This window comes from Protopterus annectens, chromosome 5.part0 (assembly GCF_019279795.1).
Source record: "Protopterus annectens isolate FY-2018-M chromosome 5.part0, PAN1.0, whole genome shotgun sequence".
NCBI lineage: Eukaryota > Metazoa > Chordata > Ceratodontiformes > Protopteridae > Protopterus > Protopterus annectens.
The window spans coordinates 1,289,963,750-1,289,983,777 of record NC_056735.1 but is presented as its reverse complement, the minus strand read 5'-3'; the positions used below and the strand labels follow the sequence as shown (position 1 = coordinate 1,289,983,777).

The window sequence follows — 20,028 nt, the reverse complement described above, 5'->3', positions numbered from 1 at the left end:
CAATATTGTGGGAAATGAAGGAAAATAAGTCTACAATGTCCACTGTGATAAACACTATATTTTCATTGTAGTGTAAATTATTTAAGGTCTCTCAGAGATGCCAAGAATTTTTTTTAAATATAAGGCTTTAATTCTAACACTCCCTTAAAATCAATATATTTAGCCAAAGGTTCTGTTTTAGAACTTTTGGCTGAGATTATAGTTCTCAGGAGAGAATAATATGTACACTTGTGGATCCTGGGAATACCAAAAATAAAAGTAATCTTTGATTTAGAAACAGTATACTCCCATTGTTCATGATCTACCTCACTCTGCATGACCATATCAAAAAGCAAAATGTCCAATTTACTTTAAGCAATATTAATATCACTAAGTGAAATTCCCATATAAGTCACTTCATTGGGCAACAATTGAAGCATGTTGGTGGAATAATCAAAGCTGTTCATAATCACAACACCCCATCCTTGTCGAATTCATGACCATTAGCTGTTTATCATGTATTGAGGTATTTAAATTAACTCTTTCTTCTTTCATCAGATTATCAGGAGAAAAACTTTTCTGTTTATAAATATTCTTGAATTGACTTTCACACACCTTCTCAAAGACAGAAATCTAAGGGTTGGGGGAGTGGGATAAAAGTACTTTTTTCTTAAGACCAATAACTTTGTCAGCAGAAATAGAGGCTTTATCAGAATAAAATATTTTCAGATTCAAGCTTCTAACATATAATTTTAGCTGAATAGCATCAACAATACCTGATTTGAAATTAGGAATAAAGTTAAAACCTTTTTTTAAAAACAGACATGCATACGTCAGAAATTTCTACATTAGACAAATTATAAACTTTAAAAAAATTGACAACTGTTGCATCAAAATCTGCACCACAACCACAGACTCATTTTTATGTCCTTTTGTTCCTGCCCCTGCCCTGAAAGTTCGAATGACTGTCCCTTTGTTGGGGTTTCAAATTGGCATTGAATCCATGATTAGTTTCCTTGCGTCATTTGGCCAACATCTCCAACTGTCAAATCTGAGGTTGATTTGAAAAAAAAAAACACCATGCTCTTCATCATTCCAAGGTTCAACAATCACTGCCTCAGAATTGTTCCTAAAAGAATCAACCCTTGTGGGGTGTCAACCCGGTACCAGATAAGCCCTCCCTTGGTCATAATCTGCATTTTCCCTTTCCAACATCTGGGCTTTATATGCCCTATTATTGTCTATAATTCTATCAGTTTTGTTAAAAATAAGTCTGTACTGGTCCTTAACTGTAGAAAACAATAAATCAACATTAATTGCTGCATTCAAAGTTTTACTTTTATTGTCTAAAACATTAATTTTATGCTCATTCTGTCTAATCAAGAATTTCAGCAGAGTTAAGCCAGTATCATTAAATAACTTTACCAATTCATGATAGAAGGGTGAGTTGTATTCCATGCCATTAGAGCATTTCCATAAACGAAGACCCTTCGGGACTTGATTAGAATGAGCACATTCCAGCAGATAAAAGGCTTCAAGCTGTAAATTCCGGATCTTGAGCAACTTTTTCTGAAATTCATCTAGATGTGATCTCAGAGGATGATTGTTGGGATCAGCTCCAAAGGAAAAACTTGGTGGATGCAACCAAAGATCAAGGTCGACTTCACAAGCTGGTGACAGTTGCAATTGGATGTAATTTGACCCAGCTATATTAGATGCCATATTGGCATTAGCAGCTCCACTAGTATTACTCCGAGGCAGCTCGGTTTGAGAAAACAGTTCAGGGCTGGCTTTACCAATCACATTGGAAGGACAGACGTTGGTGAAACCGGAACTGGGATTACAGTTATCCTGTGGTGGGGGAGTCACATACTTGGCTATTTGTTGTAACAGCAGTGTTAATTCACTGGGCAATTCCATAGTATTATCACCACCAATGTGCAAATGAGAAAGTCAGAGGAAATCTAAAAAAAAAAATGGTAACTAACACAAAACGAGCATCAAACTAAACAGTAACAAAGACAAACAGAGACTGACCAAACTAAACTTGCCACATTTTATTGAAAATAATAAAAACAAATTAAAAGACTTAGCACTTTTGTCCTGACCATAGCAAGACCTCATAAGAGTAAAGGACTGACATAACTCCACCCTGTCTTTTACTTTGTTTTTATTATTTTCAATAAAAGTGTGTCGAATTTAGTTTGGTCTGTCTCCATTTGTCTTTTTTATATCTATTAGGCACCATGGGGGGATTTAGGAAGACTGGAAAACTTCTTGATCCACCACAGATGACAACAACAGTTAACATCTCGTACCACCCTGTGACATGTATCCAAAAATGCCATGAAGTTGGTGTGAATAAATTGGCTAGTGGGGAATGAGGACTTGAAGGTCACAGGGACAGCAGGAGAAAAAGATATAAAAGCAATGATACAGGCCCTGGATTAAACCTGGTATAAAACAAAATGCCAGGAGTTTATTGTACACACCCTAGAAAGGATGAGATAGAAGATGATATGGTAAACAATCAAAGTATCATAAGTGCATAATAAAGGGATCTGTTTTATAAGAGAAGTTCAGAAAAAAGATACAAGAGTAGAATACTATAAAAATGAAGTATGTTTTTATGCTAATATTAATATTATCAGCAATATAAAGCGGTTGCAAATGTAAGTTAAAACATAATACATAATCCCTATATGAAGGAAAAGTAAAAATAAAGGAAAAAAATAAGAATGAAATCTGGTCAGCAGCTTGTGTTATAGGTAAAGGAATCAGGCCAACAGAATAAGCTGATGTGTCCATATCTTCTAATAAATTCTGTTACTTTTCTTCTATCTTGCTGTATCCTGCATATATACCTGGTGTTTTCCTCAGTCATTAAAGGACTATGCAGTTAGGCCAAACAGCATGCACCTGTATTTAAGGGTTTCATAGTATCTTCTGCCGTCTGCCACAGACGTGGCTACAGGAACACCAGTAGTATTCACTCAAGAAGCCAAAAACTAGCAGCTGCTTCTGACACTTCTCAGAGATGCCCTTTGATGTCCTCCACATTTTTCTTTATCCAGCTACTATTTTTTTTTATTCTTAGGTTAGAAACTGGCTGTTTGGTCCCGGGGTGGTATATCTTAATACTGTATTGACAAACCCACTCTGCACTGTTAAATAATATCAATGCATGAATTATGAGTGTGACTTAGAAATATTAAAACTTGAAAGTGCAAGGCATAACAGTAGGCTGTCATTTTCCTTCCCTCTTAGGGTGGCATCCCACCTTTAGTGAAGCTTTTACACACTAACATCGAGGATGTACTAGTGAATGTTGTCAACTGCATCCAAGTGCTGTGTGCGAACAACCTGGCAAACAGGAGTTTGTTTCAAAAAGAAGGAGCAATTCCACCACTTATTCAGCTACTGTCTATCAAATCAGGTACGCACTTTTACAGAAATATAAAGCTGATAAGTAGTTGTTACTATTTGTATTTTTTATCCGTCATGTATTATGGATACAAGTCATTGAATTACTCAGTTTATTAATTTTACACCAATCTATTATGCATTATCCACATTATGTGGTATGACATTAGTTCTATTATAAAAACACTATAGTTTGAGCACTGTAGGTGATTTTGGTCTTCCTCATACTGCCTAAAAAACTATCAACAGATGGGCCCAAAATCTAGATGCACATACACCAGCAAGTATAATCACATGTCTATGTGAGGAAGGAGAGGAAAAAGAGAGGACGTAGGAAAGGAGTAGTCAAACCCAGTCTGCACATGTAGAGAGGCATTCCTCTTTTGCTGAAAGCATATTGGGCTTTCAAATTTTATAGCTAAGGTTCAAGCACTGTCAAAGTCAAGGAATGGGCAGGTTCATCCCATCACCATCACACCATACACACAGAGCTCAAAAGATAAAACCAATAAAGTAAACAGTTGTGTTAAAGATGTTGAATACTCTAGATTCCTTCTGCAGCCTAAAACTTCTTCTTCTGATTTTGGCTTTTCTGGGTTAGGGGTCGCCACAGTGTCTCACCTGTCTGCTCATGATTGGCAGTGGAGTTTTATGGTGTCGAGTTGCCAGCCCGGCACCCAACCTTCCACAGAAGGCACACACATGCACTCATGCCTAGGGCCAATTTAGAGTATTCAATCCACCTACAGCATGTCTTTGGGATGTGGGAGGAAACTGGAGCATGCAGAGGAAACCCACATGACCACAGGGAGGACATGCAGACTCCACACAGAAGGCACTCCAGCCGAGGATCGAACCGGAGAACCTGTTGCTGTGATGCGGCAATGCTAACCACTGCATCCCCATGGCCGCCCTTCTGCAGCTTAAAACAATTAACATTAATAACAAAAAAAAAAAGGCAAGACAAGGATCAGAACTGAAATAGGAAAGTACTGTTTCAGAAAGAGGATTGCCATTTGTCATTGCACAGTATTAGCTTTCACTTGATGAAATCTGAGATGGTGGTTTTAGGCATTCACAGAAAAGAATTTGGAGAAAACGTTCTAGGAAAAGGAAATATGCAGTAGTAAGAATGAGAGAGAGTAAAAGGGGTAACAGACAAACCTGAGAGCTTACTGAATGTTTGGAATGACTAAATAGACTTCTGCTTTTTTCCTCCAGCTTATTATTTGTTTAATTAGAAAAAGTTATTTGCTTATATATATATATATATATATATATATATATATATATATATATACATACCAAGATAATAGCATGGAAAGTGTCTTTCAATACAACCAGTAACACAAAAAAAGCCACTCAGGTCTGAAGCAGCAGAATAAAACCTCCCAGTAAAGGTTGCGAAATGACAACAAGTCCATAACCATAAGAATATTTATTAAAATAAGTCATGCACTTTTGTCCCTGAATATGTTTGGACTTCTTCAGAACATTAAACAGCAATAATGCCACCCATTAAATATGAAAACATGTCTCAATAAACATCATGTGATATTAATTAACTAATGAAATACTTATTCATCTTAAGGGGAAAAACAATGAAAAAACATTTTACAAAACAATTTGTAAAAACATACATAATAAACTCAAACTTAAAAATAAAAGCAAATATTCACCCTTTTTTAATTTAAAAAAACACGAAAAGGATATTAGAATAAATGTCTACCCTTTCAAATATTTAAAAACCTTCTACGTATTCTAACAATGTTCTTACTATAGTAAAAACTTATATCAGGAGAATGAATATAAAATGATAAATTATTTCACCCTCATAAATCTAGGACTTTCATTATTAAAATGGAAAGTATAAACAAGTTTTCATTAATACCTGGGGACAAAGTAGCATTTAACTTTAGTTGCCACTGCAACTCTTTCATTTCAATTTCCAATTCCCGCCATCCACCTCTGGGGTTCCTTGAAATAACATCCAATATATCAAATCTGCTGTGATTCTAAAAGACCCAAAATCAGAAAAAAGGCCAGCACCAAGGAAGGTTCAAAAGTAGTTTAATAAAACTGAAACTAGACCGGTTTCAGCAGCAAGGCTTTCATCAGTAGTATAGTCAGCAAAAAGCACTTAGTCATCATCTTATATAATGTTCTCTAAGGCATCTATATGACATCACTTTATCTACTTCCTAAGATTCATAAGTCCATTGATCAGCCACCAGGCAGACCGATTGTATCTGGCATTGGGTCACTCACTGAACCCTTGTCTGTTTTTCTAACTGAAAAATTGAAACCACTGTTAACATGTGTTAGAGCAAGAATCAAGGACACGACTGAATTTTTGCAGATAGTCTCCGAGTCTCAATTGGACCCTGAATGGCTTATGTGTACCCTTGATGTATCCTCGCTTTATACCAGCATCCCTCATTGGGCGGGTATTAATGCCTTGGAATACTGGCTAAATAAAACCAATTTATACCCCCCAGGGATGAACACCTTATTGTTGTGTATGGCTGAACACATTCTAACTAAAAATATTTTTATTTCCAACAAAACTGCTATTGGCAACTACAGGGCACGGCTATGGGTGCATCCTTTGCACCCATCTATGCTGATCTTTTATGGGCTACATGGAAGATATGATTTTATATGACCCTTTGCACAACATATATCTACCTGAGATTGATATATGGAGAAGATACCTGGACGACTGTTGGCTTATATGGAAAGGAGGTGAGGAATACCTCCAGGAATTTATTCAACATTTGAATGGGAACATCTGGGGTATCGAATTCACTGTGGAATATAATAGGAGTGCAATCAGTTATTTGGATGTCAATTTAATTCGACAGGAGGATAACACTCTTAGAACGTCCGCACACAGAAAATTCTCACAATATAATACCCTTCTACATGCTGATAGTTTTCATCCGAAACATATTATTCGGAACATACCGAAATCACAGTTTGTGCGGATGAAAAGGATTTGTTCCTCAGTGGATGATCTTCAGAGTCATCAAATGGATCTAACCAAGAGATTTTTGTCCAGAGGTTATTCCACTCGTACTATTGAGTCAGCAGTCCAATTTAGTAATGCTAAATCCAGGGATTCTCTTCTCCAATACAATACTAAAACTCATAATGAGGAATCAGATGTATGTAGATTTGTCACCACTTATGGCAGGAATAGTGCCAATTTAGTAAATATTATTAATACTCACTGGAATATATTGAATTCTCATCCATTGTTGGAAGATTATCTGGGAGAACGATGTTATTTTTCCTATAGGAAAGGCAAAACTTTAGGAATCTATTTTCACACTATAAAAACCAGGGTCATGGATCACACTCCAACTCAAAGAACACTTACTGGAGATAAACTTTCAGGCATTTATCCATGTGGACATTGCAGTTTTGTAACTATATTTTCAAAACTACTTCTTTCACTAGTAGGAACACTGGACAAATATACGACATACAGTTTTTGGTAACTGCAGTTCAGACTGGATTATTTATCTTGCCACATGTACATGTCATGCATTTTATATTGGCCAAACGTCTAGACAGTTTCGTGTCAGGATCTCTGAACACCTTGGTGACATTAGAAACAGAAGATTAACTAATGCACTATATAGACATGTTATCAAACATCCCACTGCCAAATTTACATTCACCATCATTGATCATATCATAGGAATCGATCTTTTAAAACAGGTTGGCATGATATCCTAAATACCAAAGAAAAAAGGGATCATTAAACTTGGGGGGCTTTTCCCTCCTGGATTAAATGATAAATTATAATTTGTAATTAACCATCACTTGCATTACGTATATGTACTTATTTCTTATCAGGTTGCATTGCTTAGGTTTTTGCATTTCAGCTCATTTTAGGATACTGTGGCTGGTATTCAACACCAGAATTCTTATAACCTGACTTTTGTTTCGGTTTATTTTTGGGCATTTACCCTTTATTGTATGTTTTTATTAAGTTTGTTTATTATAATTGATATACCAGTATACTGTGTCTCTTTGGATTTTTTCATTATAATCTGGAGATATGCATGCAACTTAGGCAAACTTTTTTGTTTACTGAACTATGTATTTTCAATTACTTTTGCCTTGATTGTATTTTTCAATTACTTTTGCCTTGTCTGCATTTTTGACTTATCAGGAAGTGATGTCATATAGATGCCTTAGAGAACATTATATAAGATGATGACTAAGTGCTTTTTGCTGACTATACTACTGATGAAAGCCTTGCTGCTGAAACCGGTCTAGTTTCAGTTTTATTAAACTACTTTTGAACCTTCCTTGGTGCTGGCCTTTTTTCTGATTTTGGGTCTAACAAGTGTTCTTGCCGTGCACCAGCCTAACTTGCTAGCTCCTATACACTACAGTGATTCTAAAAGACCTGCTCTCAGTATAAGTGGCTTACTTCTGTGTAAGTTCTATCTATAAATAGGCTTGCTACACAGATCAGACTCCAAAAGACCTGTTACTGGCCTGCTTTCAGTGAAATCAGTCACTTGCAATGAGAGCAAGTCTTTTGGAATCGGACCCAGTGAGTTGTATCTATTTCAAATGGGAACAACAAGTTAAAATCTCATCGATGTCTAACTCAGCTACTAGTAGGGAAGCCACTGTTTCCCTTCACAATCTCTATATAGTTGTATTTTTAGTTTTGTTACTGTTAAAATTCTCTCAGGCAATAAAAGTTTGCTTTTGCAGTTGTACATATGTTAAATAATATTTGTTTTTGATATATTTTCAGAGATTCAGGAAAAAAAACTTCAGACCTTATGGTAAGGACTGTAGTAATAAGGTTCTAGTTCCATGATGCAGTATTTTCTGATTTACAGTCATGTTAGCTGCAGTATGGAAAGACATCATTATCAGCTAATTTGCATATTTATGAATCACTGTTCACAACCACAAGTGCAGATCAGCACTTTACTATGGTAATTAACACTGGCAGCCCACGCATTGAGTCAGTGCAGGCACTCTCCTCATCCACTCTGTGACACACATACATGCCACGTGCCTCTTACCTGTCCCTGAATTATTACAATGTATCTAATGTCTCTTTTATGCCATGGTGATACAGCGGTAGCATTGTCTCCTCATAGCAAGAGGTTGTCCCGTTCGATTCTCGGCTGGAGCGCCTTCTGTGTGGAGTCTGCATGTCCTCCCCTCGATCCAGTGGCATTCGAAAGATATGCGTGAATGGGCATGCCTTCATTGAAGGTTGGGCATTGGGCTGGCACCTCAGCACCATAAAAATCTACTGCCAATCATTAGCGGACCGGAGTTCCGCTGTGGCAACCCCTAACTGGGAAAAGCCAAAAGAAGAAGTAAATCTAATGTCTCTTTTAACAGTTTTGTCCCTGCCCTTGTAAATCTCAGATCTGTACAATCAGTGAGTCATGCCAGATATTAGAGATTAATTCTTCTTCTTACAGTTCAGAACCTACATGGTGATGATAGACCTGTTGCTGTATTAACTTTTAAGTTAGTCACTGTAATAGTTAAATAATGTCCCTGGTATATTGCCTAGTGTTCCATCTGGCTTTGTACTGAAACCATCCCCACTGTCTCTCTTGACTTTATCTCTCTCTCTCTCTCTCTCTATATATATATATATAGATATACATATATATATATATATATATATATATATATATATATATATATATATATATATATATGTGTGTGTGTGTGTGTGTGTGCGCATGTTTGCTTTTTTTTTTTCTTCTTTTTTTGATAAACACACAACCAATATTTTGCAGATATCTCTGGTGTCTAGTGGTGACACAGAATACTAATATTTTCTCTCTGCTATGGGTGGCTGCAGGATTTCAATCCTTTTAATGACTTTATAGCACATTATGAAGAGTATCCCTTGTATTTAATGCCCGTCTCCCCTCACACTTCTTTCATGCTGAAATTTTTTTCTTTTTTGTTTGAAATGCCTTTAATGTATGCTGCATACAGTATCCCTGGTGTCTAATGTCCCCACCCCAAACCACATCTTGTCTAGGTACTATTAAGGCTGTCATTGCAAAGTTATCCCTGGTGGCTAGCATTCCTCTCCAGTCCATGTTGTCTCTCCTTTTTTTTTTTTTATTAAGTGCTGTTAAGCTACACTATATAGAGTATCCCTGGTAGTTTCCCTGCTCCTAAGTGCTATTAAGATACAATGATGTAAAGTTATTCCAGGTATCTAGTGGTGCCCCTCTATCCTATTATGTTAAATGCCATAGGGGGAGGGGGTTGGCATAATGGTTAAAGTGTTCACCTTACAGACACAAGGTGCAGGGTTTGATTCGCACATGAGGTAATTGGCTAGGCTTAAAAAATGGCCCACAAGGGAAGTTAGCCTAGTACTAATCTATGAACCTATGAACCTATCTATTAAGGCACAAGATGTAAGAGTTATCCCTGATGTGTAGTGGAATCCCCCTACCCAATGCTGCAGAATTTGCTCATTAGACTGTGTGGAGGTATGACAGCTCTCCAACACATCCACATACATATTCATTTATTTTACACACACACACACACACACACACACACACACACACACACACACACACACACACACACACACACACACATCTCTATCTTATCCCCTGACTAAGTCCCCCTTTGTAGAGACACACACTGACATACACTCACACATGCAGCCCTTCACATACATAAATGCACTCAGCCCCCACAGTACTACCTCCTGTCCATTAAACTCCCAGTGACTTTCCTTTATCGCAATGGATAAGTGTGAGTTTTTGGTCATGTTCATTAACATGAGTGGCGAGGAGCAGCCGTGTTCTTACACAGCAGAACTATTTCTTAAATGCCTTACCAGAGGCAGTTCCATGGGAAGAGCACATAGCTAATTAGTATATGCTTCTCCCCTGGAATACCTCATTAGCATTTAACATGTATGTAGAACCAGTCCCTCACTGTTCTGCATGTCTTAGTGTTGCAACACAGTGGTAGGGCTGTGTTTGAATAAAAAATGGTTACCATGAGGTATAGATTTTATTTTCTAAATAGTTCATGCATTCTAAAATAAGTCAGTATATGTCATGATGCCTCATCATCATTTATATATAAAATGGGAAATGGAGGTGCAATTTAAAATGTGCACCTTATGAATGACTAACCTTTTAATATATCACTCTTCTTTGGGGAAATTCACTGTATCAGTGAATCACAACATTTTGCGTATACCCACCTTATGGCCTTCATGTTCTGGCCAGAATTTGCAAAAACAGTGATTTCTTACTAGTTTGGGTCTTCACTGACTAGATACTGAAAAAAATGGACATGAGGCTCCCTTATACATCCCACATTGCTGCATGTTGGCCTTAGATCATATCCCCACTTTGAGAGTCATACAGCTCTCATTACATGTCAAAAGAAAATGTTGACTGTGTAGCTTGTTTTTTTTCCTAAGAATGTCTGTTTATTTTTTTTGCCTTTAGCTACCTTAAAATCAGCATTTTGTTTATTACAGAAAACATTCACATGGTTCTGTTCTACAGCTTATTTGGATATACGTATTCCCTGTTCAATGGCTGTGATATACTAAGTTATTGGTTGCTTTATCGGATAACTCACTATTTTTGCCTTAGTATGATATTATAATTATATACTGATTATATAATAATTATATAATAATTATATACTAAGAAATTACTCTAAAACATATATAACCTTAGATAAAAAGAACTACTACTGCTATTTACAATAAATACACCAAAATAAACCTCAACAGTTCTGGGGAGGACTAAACAAACTCCTCCACCCAGGCCAAACCACCCCCCCACCCCCCTCAGCCTCCAAACAAAAATCCTCTGAAGATATTGCTAACACCTTTAACACCTTTTTCACAGAGACTATCCAATCTCTGGCCAGCCACCTCACTCCCAGTGGCTCTAATCCAATCTAATGTTGGTAAAACATGGAACTCACTTTCTGCAGACCTGAGTTTAGAACCATTGCTGAACTTATTCAAAAACAAACTCAAGAATTACCTCAAAACACATTGGTTATGCCCTTGCTCTAACCCTGACTAGTGTTCTCTCTATTTCTCTATTTATTTTGCCTCCATTTTTTTAAATATTTTTTTTCTCATACCAGGAAGGGTAAACTGAATAAACTGCCACTCATTGTGTCATTATCCTGAATGTTAATATGCACATATTATCTCTATTTAATACTTGTAGTGCTGAAGTCTGCAACATGTATGTAACTACTATTTACTAAAAGTTATTTATGTGTATCTATGTAACTACTATTTACTAAAAGTTATTTATGTGTATCTATGTAACTACTATTTACTAAAAGTTATTTATGTGTATCTATGTAACTACTATTTACTAAAAGTTATTTATGTGTATCTATGTAACTACTATTTACTAAAAGTTATTTATGTGTATCTATGTAACTACTATTTACTAAAAGTTATTTATGTGTATCTATGTAACTACTATTTACTAAAAGTTATTTATGTGTATCTATGTAACTACTATTTACTAAAAGTTATTTATGTGTATCTATGTAACTACTATTTACTAAAAGTTATTTATGTGTATCTATGTAACTACTATTTACTAAAAGTTATTTATGTGTATCTATGTAACTACTATTTACTAAAAGTTATTTATGTGTATCTATGTAACTACTATTTACTAAAAGTTATTTATGTGTATCTATGTAATTACTATTTACTAAAAGTTTCTGTATGTGTATGTGTATTATGAACCTTGGAGCTTTTCTCCCCGGGCCTCCACTGAAAATGGACATATATCCAGTCAGACTATCCCGGTTAACAAATGTAAAATAAGTAAATAAATAAATGCTGCTTCAATTAAACTGGAAAGCTGCATTTAAAAATTGAAAGGACATTCAAGAATTTTTAGCTAACTGTATTTCATGCATACCTGCTTGTTTTATTGTATCATTTTTCTATCACCTCCCTGAAAAATATAGTACTGCTTGGGAATCTACACAAATATTGTGATTTACTGTAAGACTGACCCTACCCAAAGATGATAGTACGTTTGTGTACACATAAATTTACAGTAACAGAAAATCTTGGAGGAGAGGTCACTGTAAGAGTAACTCTACCTCCTACCACCCATTTTCTTATGTGGTGGGAACCTTATAGCTTCCTATAGACTGAGTGAACAACTGAGGAATATCTATATATATGTATATATATATATATATATATATATATATATATATATATATATATATATATATATATATATATGTATGTATGGTTTTTTTTTGTTTTTTTTTTGTTTTGTTTTTTTTGCAGTAATGTCTATGTGCCTTGGATGGAGATTTCTACTTAATATGCTATCATTAAGGGGCTTACCATATAAAAATTACAGTGGTGGTCATATGTTATTATTTTAATGTACCTGGAGAGTTAGAACATTGTTAAAATCTCAGTGGTGATGTTGAGATCTATCAAATGCCAATAATTTCAAAACTTATTATTACTTTCTACATGATCCAATTGAAACATCACTTTCCTTTTTGTTTAATTATATAATAATGTTTTATATATTTATTTAATATTTTTTTGCTATTTAACAGCTAAGTTAGTCTTGACAAATAGCTGCAGAGTGTACTAGCTCATCAGATCTGACATACATTTCTCTTAATGTAAATGCTATGATGACTATTTAATATCCCATGATCTTTGATATACATTTTAATTAAGCATTTATTAGTTCAAGTCTTACAGTTTGATAATAACAATAACATTATTAGGGGATTGTTATTATGTAGCTTTTAATTCCTTTTTAATGTTTTTTTTTTCACTTACTGCATAAGCTGTATCACTTTTGGAATTTCCAATACTTTTCATCAGAGGCATCATGAAAGAATTATTTTATTTCTGCATGCCCATGGTATTCTAGTTACCATGCCTACTGTGGAAAGTTAATTTTATTCTGTGCCTGATACAACAGTACAGAAGTAAAATTCACTCTTTCTGATCTTTGTTTTGACATAACTTACTTAGCATTATTAAAATGTTGCTATGCATGTGTGCATTTAATGCCACAGCACTGGACATATGTCATACACTTTATTAAGTTACACAGAGGAAAGGCTAGTTACCTAGAGCAACCATTCTTCCATGTCGGGAATGTTGGTCCAACAAACCAAAGAAAATGTACAACAGTGCAGGCAATGCAGCCTTGTACATACCTAACATCTGCGCCAAGGTAGTACAAGCCCTGGACTGGTATCTCAAAGAGACACATCTACCACTTCTGAGGACACAAATAAGGTGACTATGGCCCACAAAGTTTTACCCTAGTTAAAAAATATATTAACTTCTCACTATAATTTACAATTTCTTCTTCATATGTTATGCAATAAATTCTAGCACCATCTGCTTAAACTGTTTTCTTCATCTCTTAATCTCTTCCTTACTCTCCCTATTCCTTGTCTTCCCCCCCTTTTCCTGATCTTTTACTACTCCCCCTGCCTTTTAATTGCTCAGACTCTACTACCTTCCCGTACTATTGTTGTAGACTCTGCCGTGGTAACTATCACAGCTACACCTTTCTGACTGTGTTTTGTAGCAACAGAGTTGTTTTATTCACTCTCTAAATGCAAATGTGCCTCATATTACAAGAATTGTATTATCTTTAAGTAATACATTATAACTAGCTATATTTATGTATTCTCTAAATGTACTTAACTAAAGTTCCACTATTTCATCCTGATTATGTTACTCTGTAATTTAACATACAATGTGGAGCTTTTTTCTCCTGACATCTGTTTAAAAGGGGCACTTTTCACCTGTCCCAGTATCAGGCTCAGAGCAAAATTAACTTTCCACAGTAGGCATGGTAACCAACATGTGTAACCACTGCAGCATCCCTACAGTGTCATCATCCCTGGTAAGATCCGACCACAAAGCAGTCACTTTCAAAGTCACCATCTCCTCCGACCCCCCTAGCTAGGGTCAAACAAAAAAACTTCTCCAAAGCTGATTATAACCTCCTGAAGGAAGGTATAAACAGCTTCACAGCCCCCTCTCCCTCCACAGAAACTGGCACATATGTCCAAACTTACATCAAAGTTCTACTGTATATGAAGATTTATATAACTGCATGGAATCAGGAATACCAGAAAGGACAAAATTCTCCTCCTGAAGGAAGAGTAAACCTGTCTGGTGGACATCTACAATAAATAAACTCTATAATAAAAGGAAAAAAAATGCTGTCCAGGACCAAGAAGGAACAGGTTTCTACTTGGAAGCAATCTCTCCTTAGCCTAAACAAGCAATAAGAGCACTAGTGAAATCCTCCAAAGCAAATTTTGACTCCAAACTGGCCACATCTAATAAAGACAATTGTAAGAGTATGCTCAACAAGGTATTAAGGTTGAAAGTACAAATATGCAAAATAAATAAGGCATAAAATAAAGCTTGCTTAAATGTAGAAATAGAGTTAAGTAATATGTGATTAGCATCCATACTAAATAACTCTGGCTTGAAAAATAAGGCATTTGCTTAATGGACATGTTTTCCTACAAAATTAGCAAGAATGTATGCATTTCACACTGTCAGCAAGAAAGCTGACCTTTTACAGACTTAGCAAAAATGTAAAAAACAGGATATATGCATTTCACAATGTCAGTAGGAAAGCTAACCTGCTTCCTTAACAAATGGACAACAGGAAAACAGTCTGTATGTGTTTCTATCATGTGACACTGATAAGCAGGGAAGTTTGAATGCTATGCTTTCATCAAGTCAGCATTTTCACAAGATCAGCATTGTTTCTCTACAGGATGAAAACATATTTTTCTGCAAACACCAGCAAACAGATGTTTTCATACAAAGACCAAAATAGAATACCAAAGAGAAAAACAGGATGTAAAAACACTATAAAGAGACTATAGCAAATGAAATTGTTAGGAGAGGTATTTTGTACAGGAAAGTTATTATTTATGCTGAACGAGAAGTAAAAAGAGGTACAGTGTAACTAAAGCTGCAACAGTTGTACGTGTGGTTTGTTATAAAAAGTTATTTATTAATTACTGCTTTTAAAGTGACAAAGTTTGGTGCTGCATCAGTGAATATTCTGCAAGTTTCTGTGGGCAACAGACTGTGAATGCAATTATATTCCAGCAGAATCCAGCCAGCAAACCTTAGTGTCTTAAGAAGACTTCAGATCCATCACAGTAAGCAGCACCTTGATAATTAATTCTTCAATGGCGCAAAAGAGCAGCAACAATCATAAGGCTTCCTTAACATATGTCCGCAATCTCAAGGGAAGCACTCATATCTGCTCAGATCTGGTGGTCAAGGACACCACATACACAAACCCTGTAGATGTAACCAACCTGCTGGCAGACAGGTTCAGTGAAAACTTCGCTCCTCTACCCCCTTCGATCAGTAAAACAGGACAACCCCAGTACCTGCCCCCCCTCCCCATATCTCTAGGGAGCAAGTCATCACTGCCCTCTCAAAGGCAAAAAATACAGCCTCCATGGGACCCAATAACATCTAAGGCTACATCCTACATGAACTCAAGCAGAAACTTGCAGCATCATTAGGCACCCTATTCAACCAAAGCCTGAGTACCAGCTTTGTCCCATCTGAGTGGAGAACAGCTACTGTAATCCCTTTGCACAAAGGTGGAGCGTCCACCAATCCAGGAAATTATAGACCCATCAGCCTAACTAGCCTGATCTGCAAGGCCATGGAGTGGATTATCATGGACTTCATTAACAAGGACATTGGCAACCTCCAGACACTTGATCCAACACAGTTTGGTTTTGTCAAGGGGAGGTCATGCCTGTTTAATTTAGTTAACTTCTTTGAGACAGTCACCAAGGTCATAGACAAGGGGCAGATGGTGCACACCGCCTACCTTGACCTGGCCAAGACCTTTGATACTATTCTCCACTGAGGTATAATAGATAAAGTCTCTCAACTAGGCAACAATCCATATGTTACCTGATGGGTAACAAACTGGCTTATTGATAGAACCCAACTAATCAAAATAGGGGAAGCCATGTGAAGTAGTAGACCCGTAACAAGCATTGTACCCCAGGGATCGGTCTTGGGGCCTCTGCTGTTTGGGATATACTTCTCAGAGGTGCAGGCCAAATCTAGTGGGCTAAGGCTGACCAAGTTTGCAGATGACTGCAAGCTGGATGCTGTCATCAATTCCCCTAGTGATGTGGACATCCTCCAAGAGGGTGTTACCTAAACAAATGTCTGGTGCCAGAAACATGGCCTCAAACTGAATGCCAAAAAATTCAGATTCATCCCTTTTGGGGAGAATAATGTCCCCACAAATGATCACATTAATAGTAAAGCACTAAGCACGCAATCAGTCGTGAGGGACTTGGGAATCCAGGTTGATAGCAAACTGACTTTTGACCACCATATTGCCTCCATTTTATGGAAAACTTTCTACATGGCCCACCTCATTAATAAGGGTATCTTACCTAGGGACACAGTGGTAATAATATCCCTGTATTCTTCCCTTATAAGACTGATTATTGAATACAATGCCCCTTTTGGCATGTACCTTGCAAACCACATGTGCAGCAGCTTGAGAAACCACAGAGATTCCTCATCCAGAGAATCTAGGGCCTCAAACATCTACCCTACACAGATAGGCTAAAGGCCCTGTCCCTCTACTCAGTCTCCTACAGACTCCTCAGATGTGACCTCTGTCTGGCATACAAAGGAATCTAAGACCCCGGCCTGATTGGACTGCTGCATATCCACAAGTCAAGCTCCACTCAAGTAACCCACATGCGAGACCTCAGCCTGGTCTGTGACATCAATAGGACTTATTGGCAGGACAGATTTGTGTCCCAGAGACTCCCCCTTTAGTGGAATAGAGTCCCTCTCCACATAAAGCAGAGGACCTCATTAAACCTTTTTAAGTGCAACCTAGATAACTGGATGGGAAACAGAAAATACTCCACTGGGATTCTACCTATGTCCCTGCTGGACAGTGGCATAGGGTGCTGACTTGTTGAAACATGAGCTAAATTCTTGGCTAGGCTTGTAAGGACCTCAGGACCAATAACCTAGTAAGTTTCTATGATCCTATGAAATACATTTTTATGTACTGCAACTGTTCAGACTAATTACATGTGTGTGTGTGTGTGTGTGTGTGTGTGTGTGTGTGTGTGTGTGTGTGTGTGTGTGTGTGTGTGTGTGTGTGTGTGTGCATGCGTGTGTGCATGCGTGCGTGCATGCATGCATGTGTGTGCAATATTTGAAGTTGTGTTATTAAAATTTTGATTAATTTGTTTTTCTTTCATACTTAAAAGGGCAAAGTTGTGTTCTTAAAAATTTGCCAAATCCATACTCATTGCTTTTGTGCCTCAGTGGTTATTGTGACATTGACCCGTTAGGTCTGATTAGCTGGAATGAGGAAATTTTGAAGCTGCAAAGTAAAATAAACTGAATGTTCTTCCATTTGTGATACCAAAAATAGTAAATTTTAGAGTTATCACGTCGCAGGTAAACAAGTGGATTTTTTTCTTTAAACAGTGCCTCATTACTGTAAAAGCTGTTAGATGGCATAGCAACATGTAATGGCTAGTCAGGCTATATTTAAATTACTCTCATTTTTTATTTGTTTATAGATGTTCTTCAGACGGCAGCAGCAGCAGCACTTGCAGAACTGGCTCGTGATCATAAAGAGAACCAAGTTGCAATTGCCACTGGGGGGGCAATCAACTCTCTTGTCAATATTGTATCTGGCAGAAAACTTAGTGTGCAGGTGAAGGCTGCCTTAGCTATTGGAGTGCTAGCTGATGGTAGTCCTAACATACAGGAACATTTCCTGTCAACTCATGTTGTGAAACATCTTCTCAAACTTTTAAAGGTAAGTCCTTGTGTTACCCCAAGTCATTGCTATTGAATTCAGAATTATGAGCTTTAGCAATGAAGGAAAAGATATGTGTGGAAATCATACAGACAAACAAATGGAAGCCTCTTCTTTGGGTTTATATTAAAAGACAGAAGAGGTGTTTCAGCAAACACCTCTTGGTCGACACGTAATGAGTGAATGCACTAAAGCGGGAATGCTCAAAACAGAGAATTCTTTCCCTGGGAAAGAAACCGCTAAGACAAACACATACACACAGACACTTTAAAACATAACTATGCATTCCCCCAACGTGGGAGGCTGTGCCCCCCACACCCCCCAACTAAATATACCAACTCTGAGATCGCACTACAGTGAGGAAAGGGGCAAACACATGGGGATGGCCAAGCAATTTCTTTCCCTTGGGAAGAAATCACTGTTTTGAGCATTCACACTTTAGTGCATTCGCTCATTATATGTCGACCAAGAGGTGTTCGCTGAAACACCTCTTCCATCTTTTAATATAGACCCTCTTCTTCATATGAACTACATCAGACTATCTTAGTATCATCCTAACTACTACTTGTTTGGTAGAATTTGGGCATGTTTGTGAGTAAAATCCAAAAGGATATAATTTTATTTCCAGAAATGAATGTCTAATAGTAAACAATTTAAAAAATAAGTCTCCTTGAGGGAGGTTCACTGTAACAATCAGTCATAACATTTGGATTTTTTACCTTATGTGGCATGCCCATCCAAAGTTTTCTTCAGCAATCCCTTTTGTTCCTATAAAGATCTGGCCTTGCATCAGCTTTCGATGGGACCTTAGCTGGTATGCAGGGCACTCATAGGTTTATCGGTTCATAGGTGTGTACTAGGCCAACGGCCCTGGAGCCTTTACAAGCCTAGCCCATAGAAGTGCCCTGCCATCATGCCACCTTTAGTTCCCAGTGCCTCTATCAAGTAGAGCCACTGGAGTGATCCCCGGGGTGAACTTTCTATTTCCCATTCACTCATCAAGATTTCTCTTCAAAAGGGCCAGTGAGGTGCTCTGCTTGACATGTATGGGAAGTCTATTCCAGAGCATGGGCAGTCTCTGGGTTATGAACCTGTCTCTCCAGCATGTTCTGTTGATTGTGGTAATGATGTTGAGATCGCTGGAGCGTGTGGTGCGGAGTGATTGGGATTTCATTAGGTGTAACATTTTTACCAGGGCTGGGTCAGACATAGGTTTGTAAGTAAAGCAGTGATCGCCTCTTAATAGATGATATGAGATAGAGAAAAGCTGGAGTATTTTTAGTCTGTCCAGGTAGACATGATATAGCTGTGATTAGTCACTAACAAACACTAATAAAACAGAAGACTGCGACTGATGTTGTTAATTGTTAGTTTCCTGCTGCAGATATGTTTTGTAACTACTTTTAACTCATTTACTTCAGAAAATGGATAACAGGGAGTCTGATATAAAACAAAAAAAGGTAATTTTTTTTCCTGTATATGTGGTTGGAGTTTCCACACTTGAATACCACAAATCAGAAGTTTTTTGTAAGATCAGTAAATGTAAAATTTCAATGGGAGCAACAACAGCCTGGAAGAATGTCAATCAACGCAGTCCAGATATCATTCTGAAGGGATGCTAATAACTCTCAAATTATCAAAAATTCTTCTCATTGTTCTTGGTGCTACGTAAAGAAATTACCTTAGCAGCACCTTCTTCATTTCCTACATTGTTATCATCCAC

General features: G+C 37.1%; 1 protein-coding gene across 1 annotated transcript in view; it reads left to right on the top strand.

Moving 5' to 3' along the window:
* Nucleotides 1-20,028, top strand: part of LOC122802354 (ankyrin and armadillo repeat-containing protein-like) — a 1,115,117-nt gene that overhangs the window by 762,452 nt on the left and 332,637 nt on the right. The window contains exons 15-16 of the mRNA XM_044071991.1: nucleotides 3,247-3,415; nucleotides 18,064-18,305. Of these exons, the coding sequence (XP_043927926.1) occupies nucleotides 3,247-3,415; nucleotides 18,064-18,305 (411 nt within the window). The remainder of the gene's footprint in view (nucleotides 1-3,246; nucleotides 3,416-18,063; nucleotides 18,306-20,028) is intronic.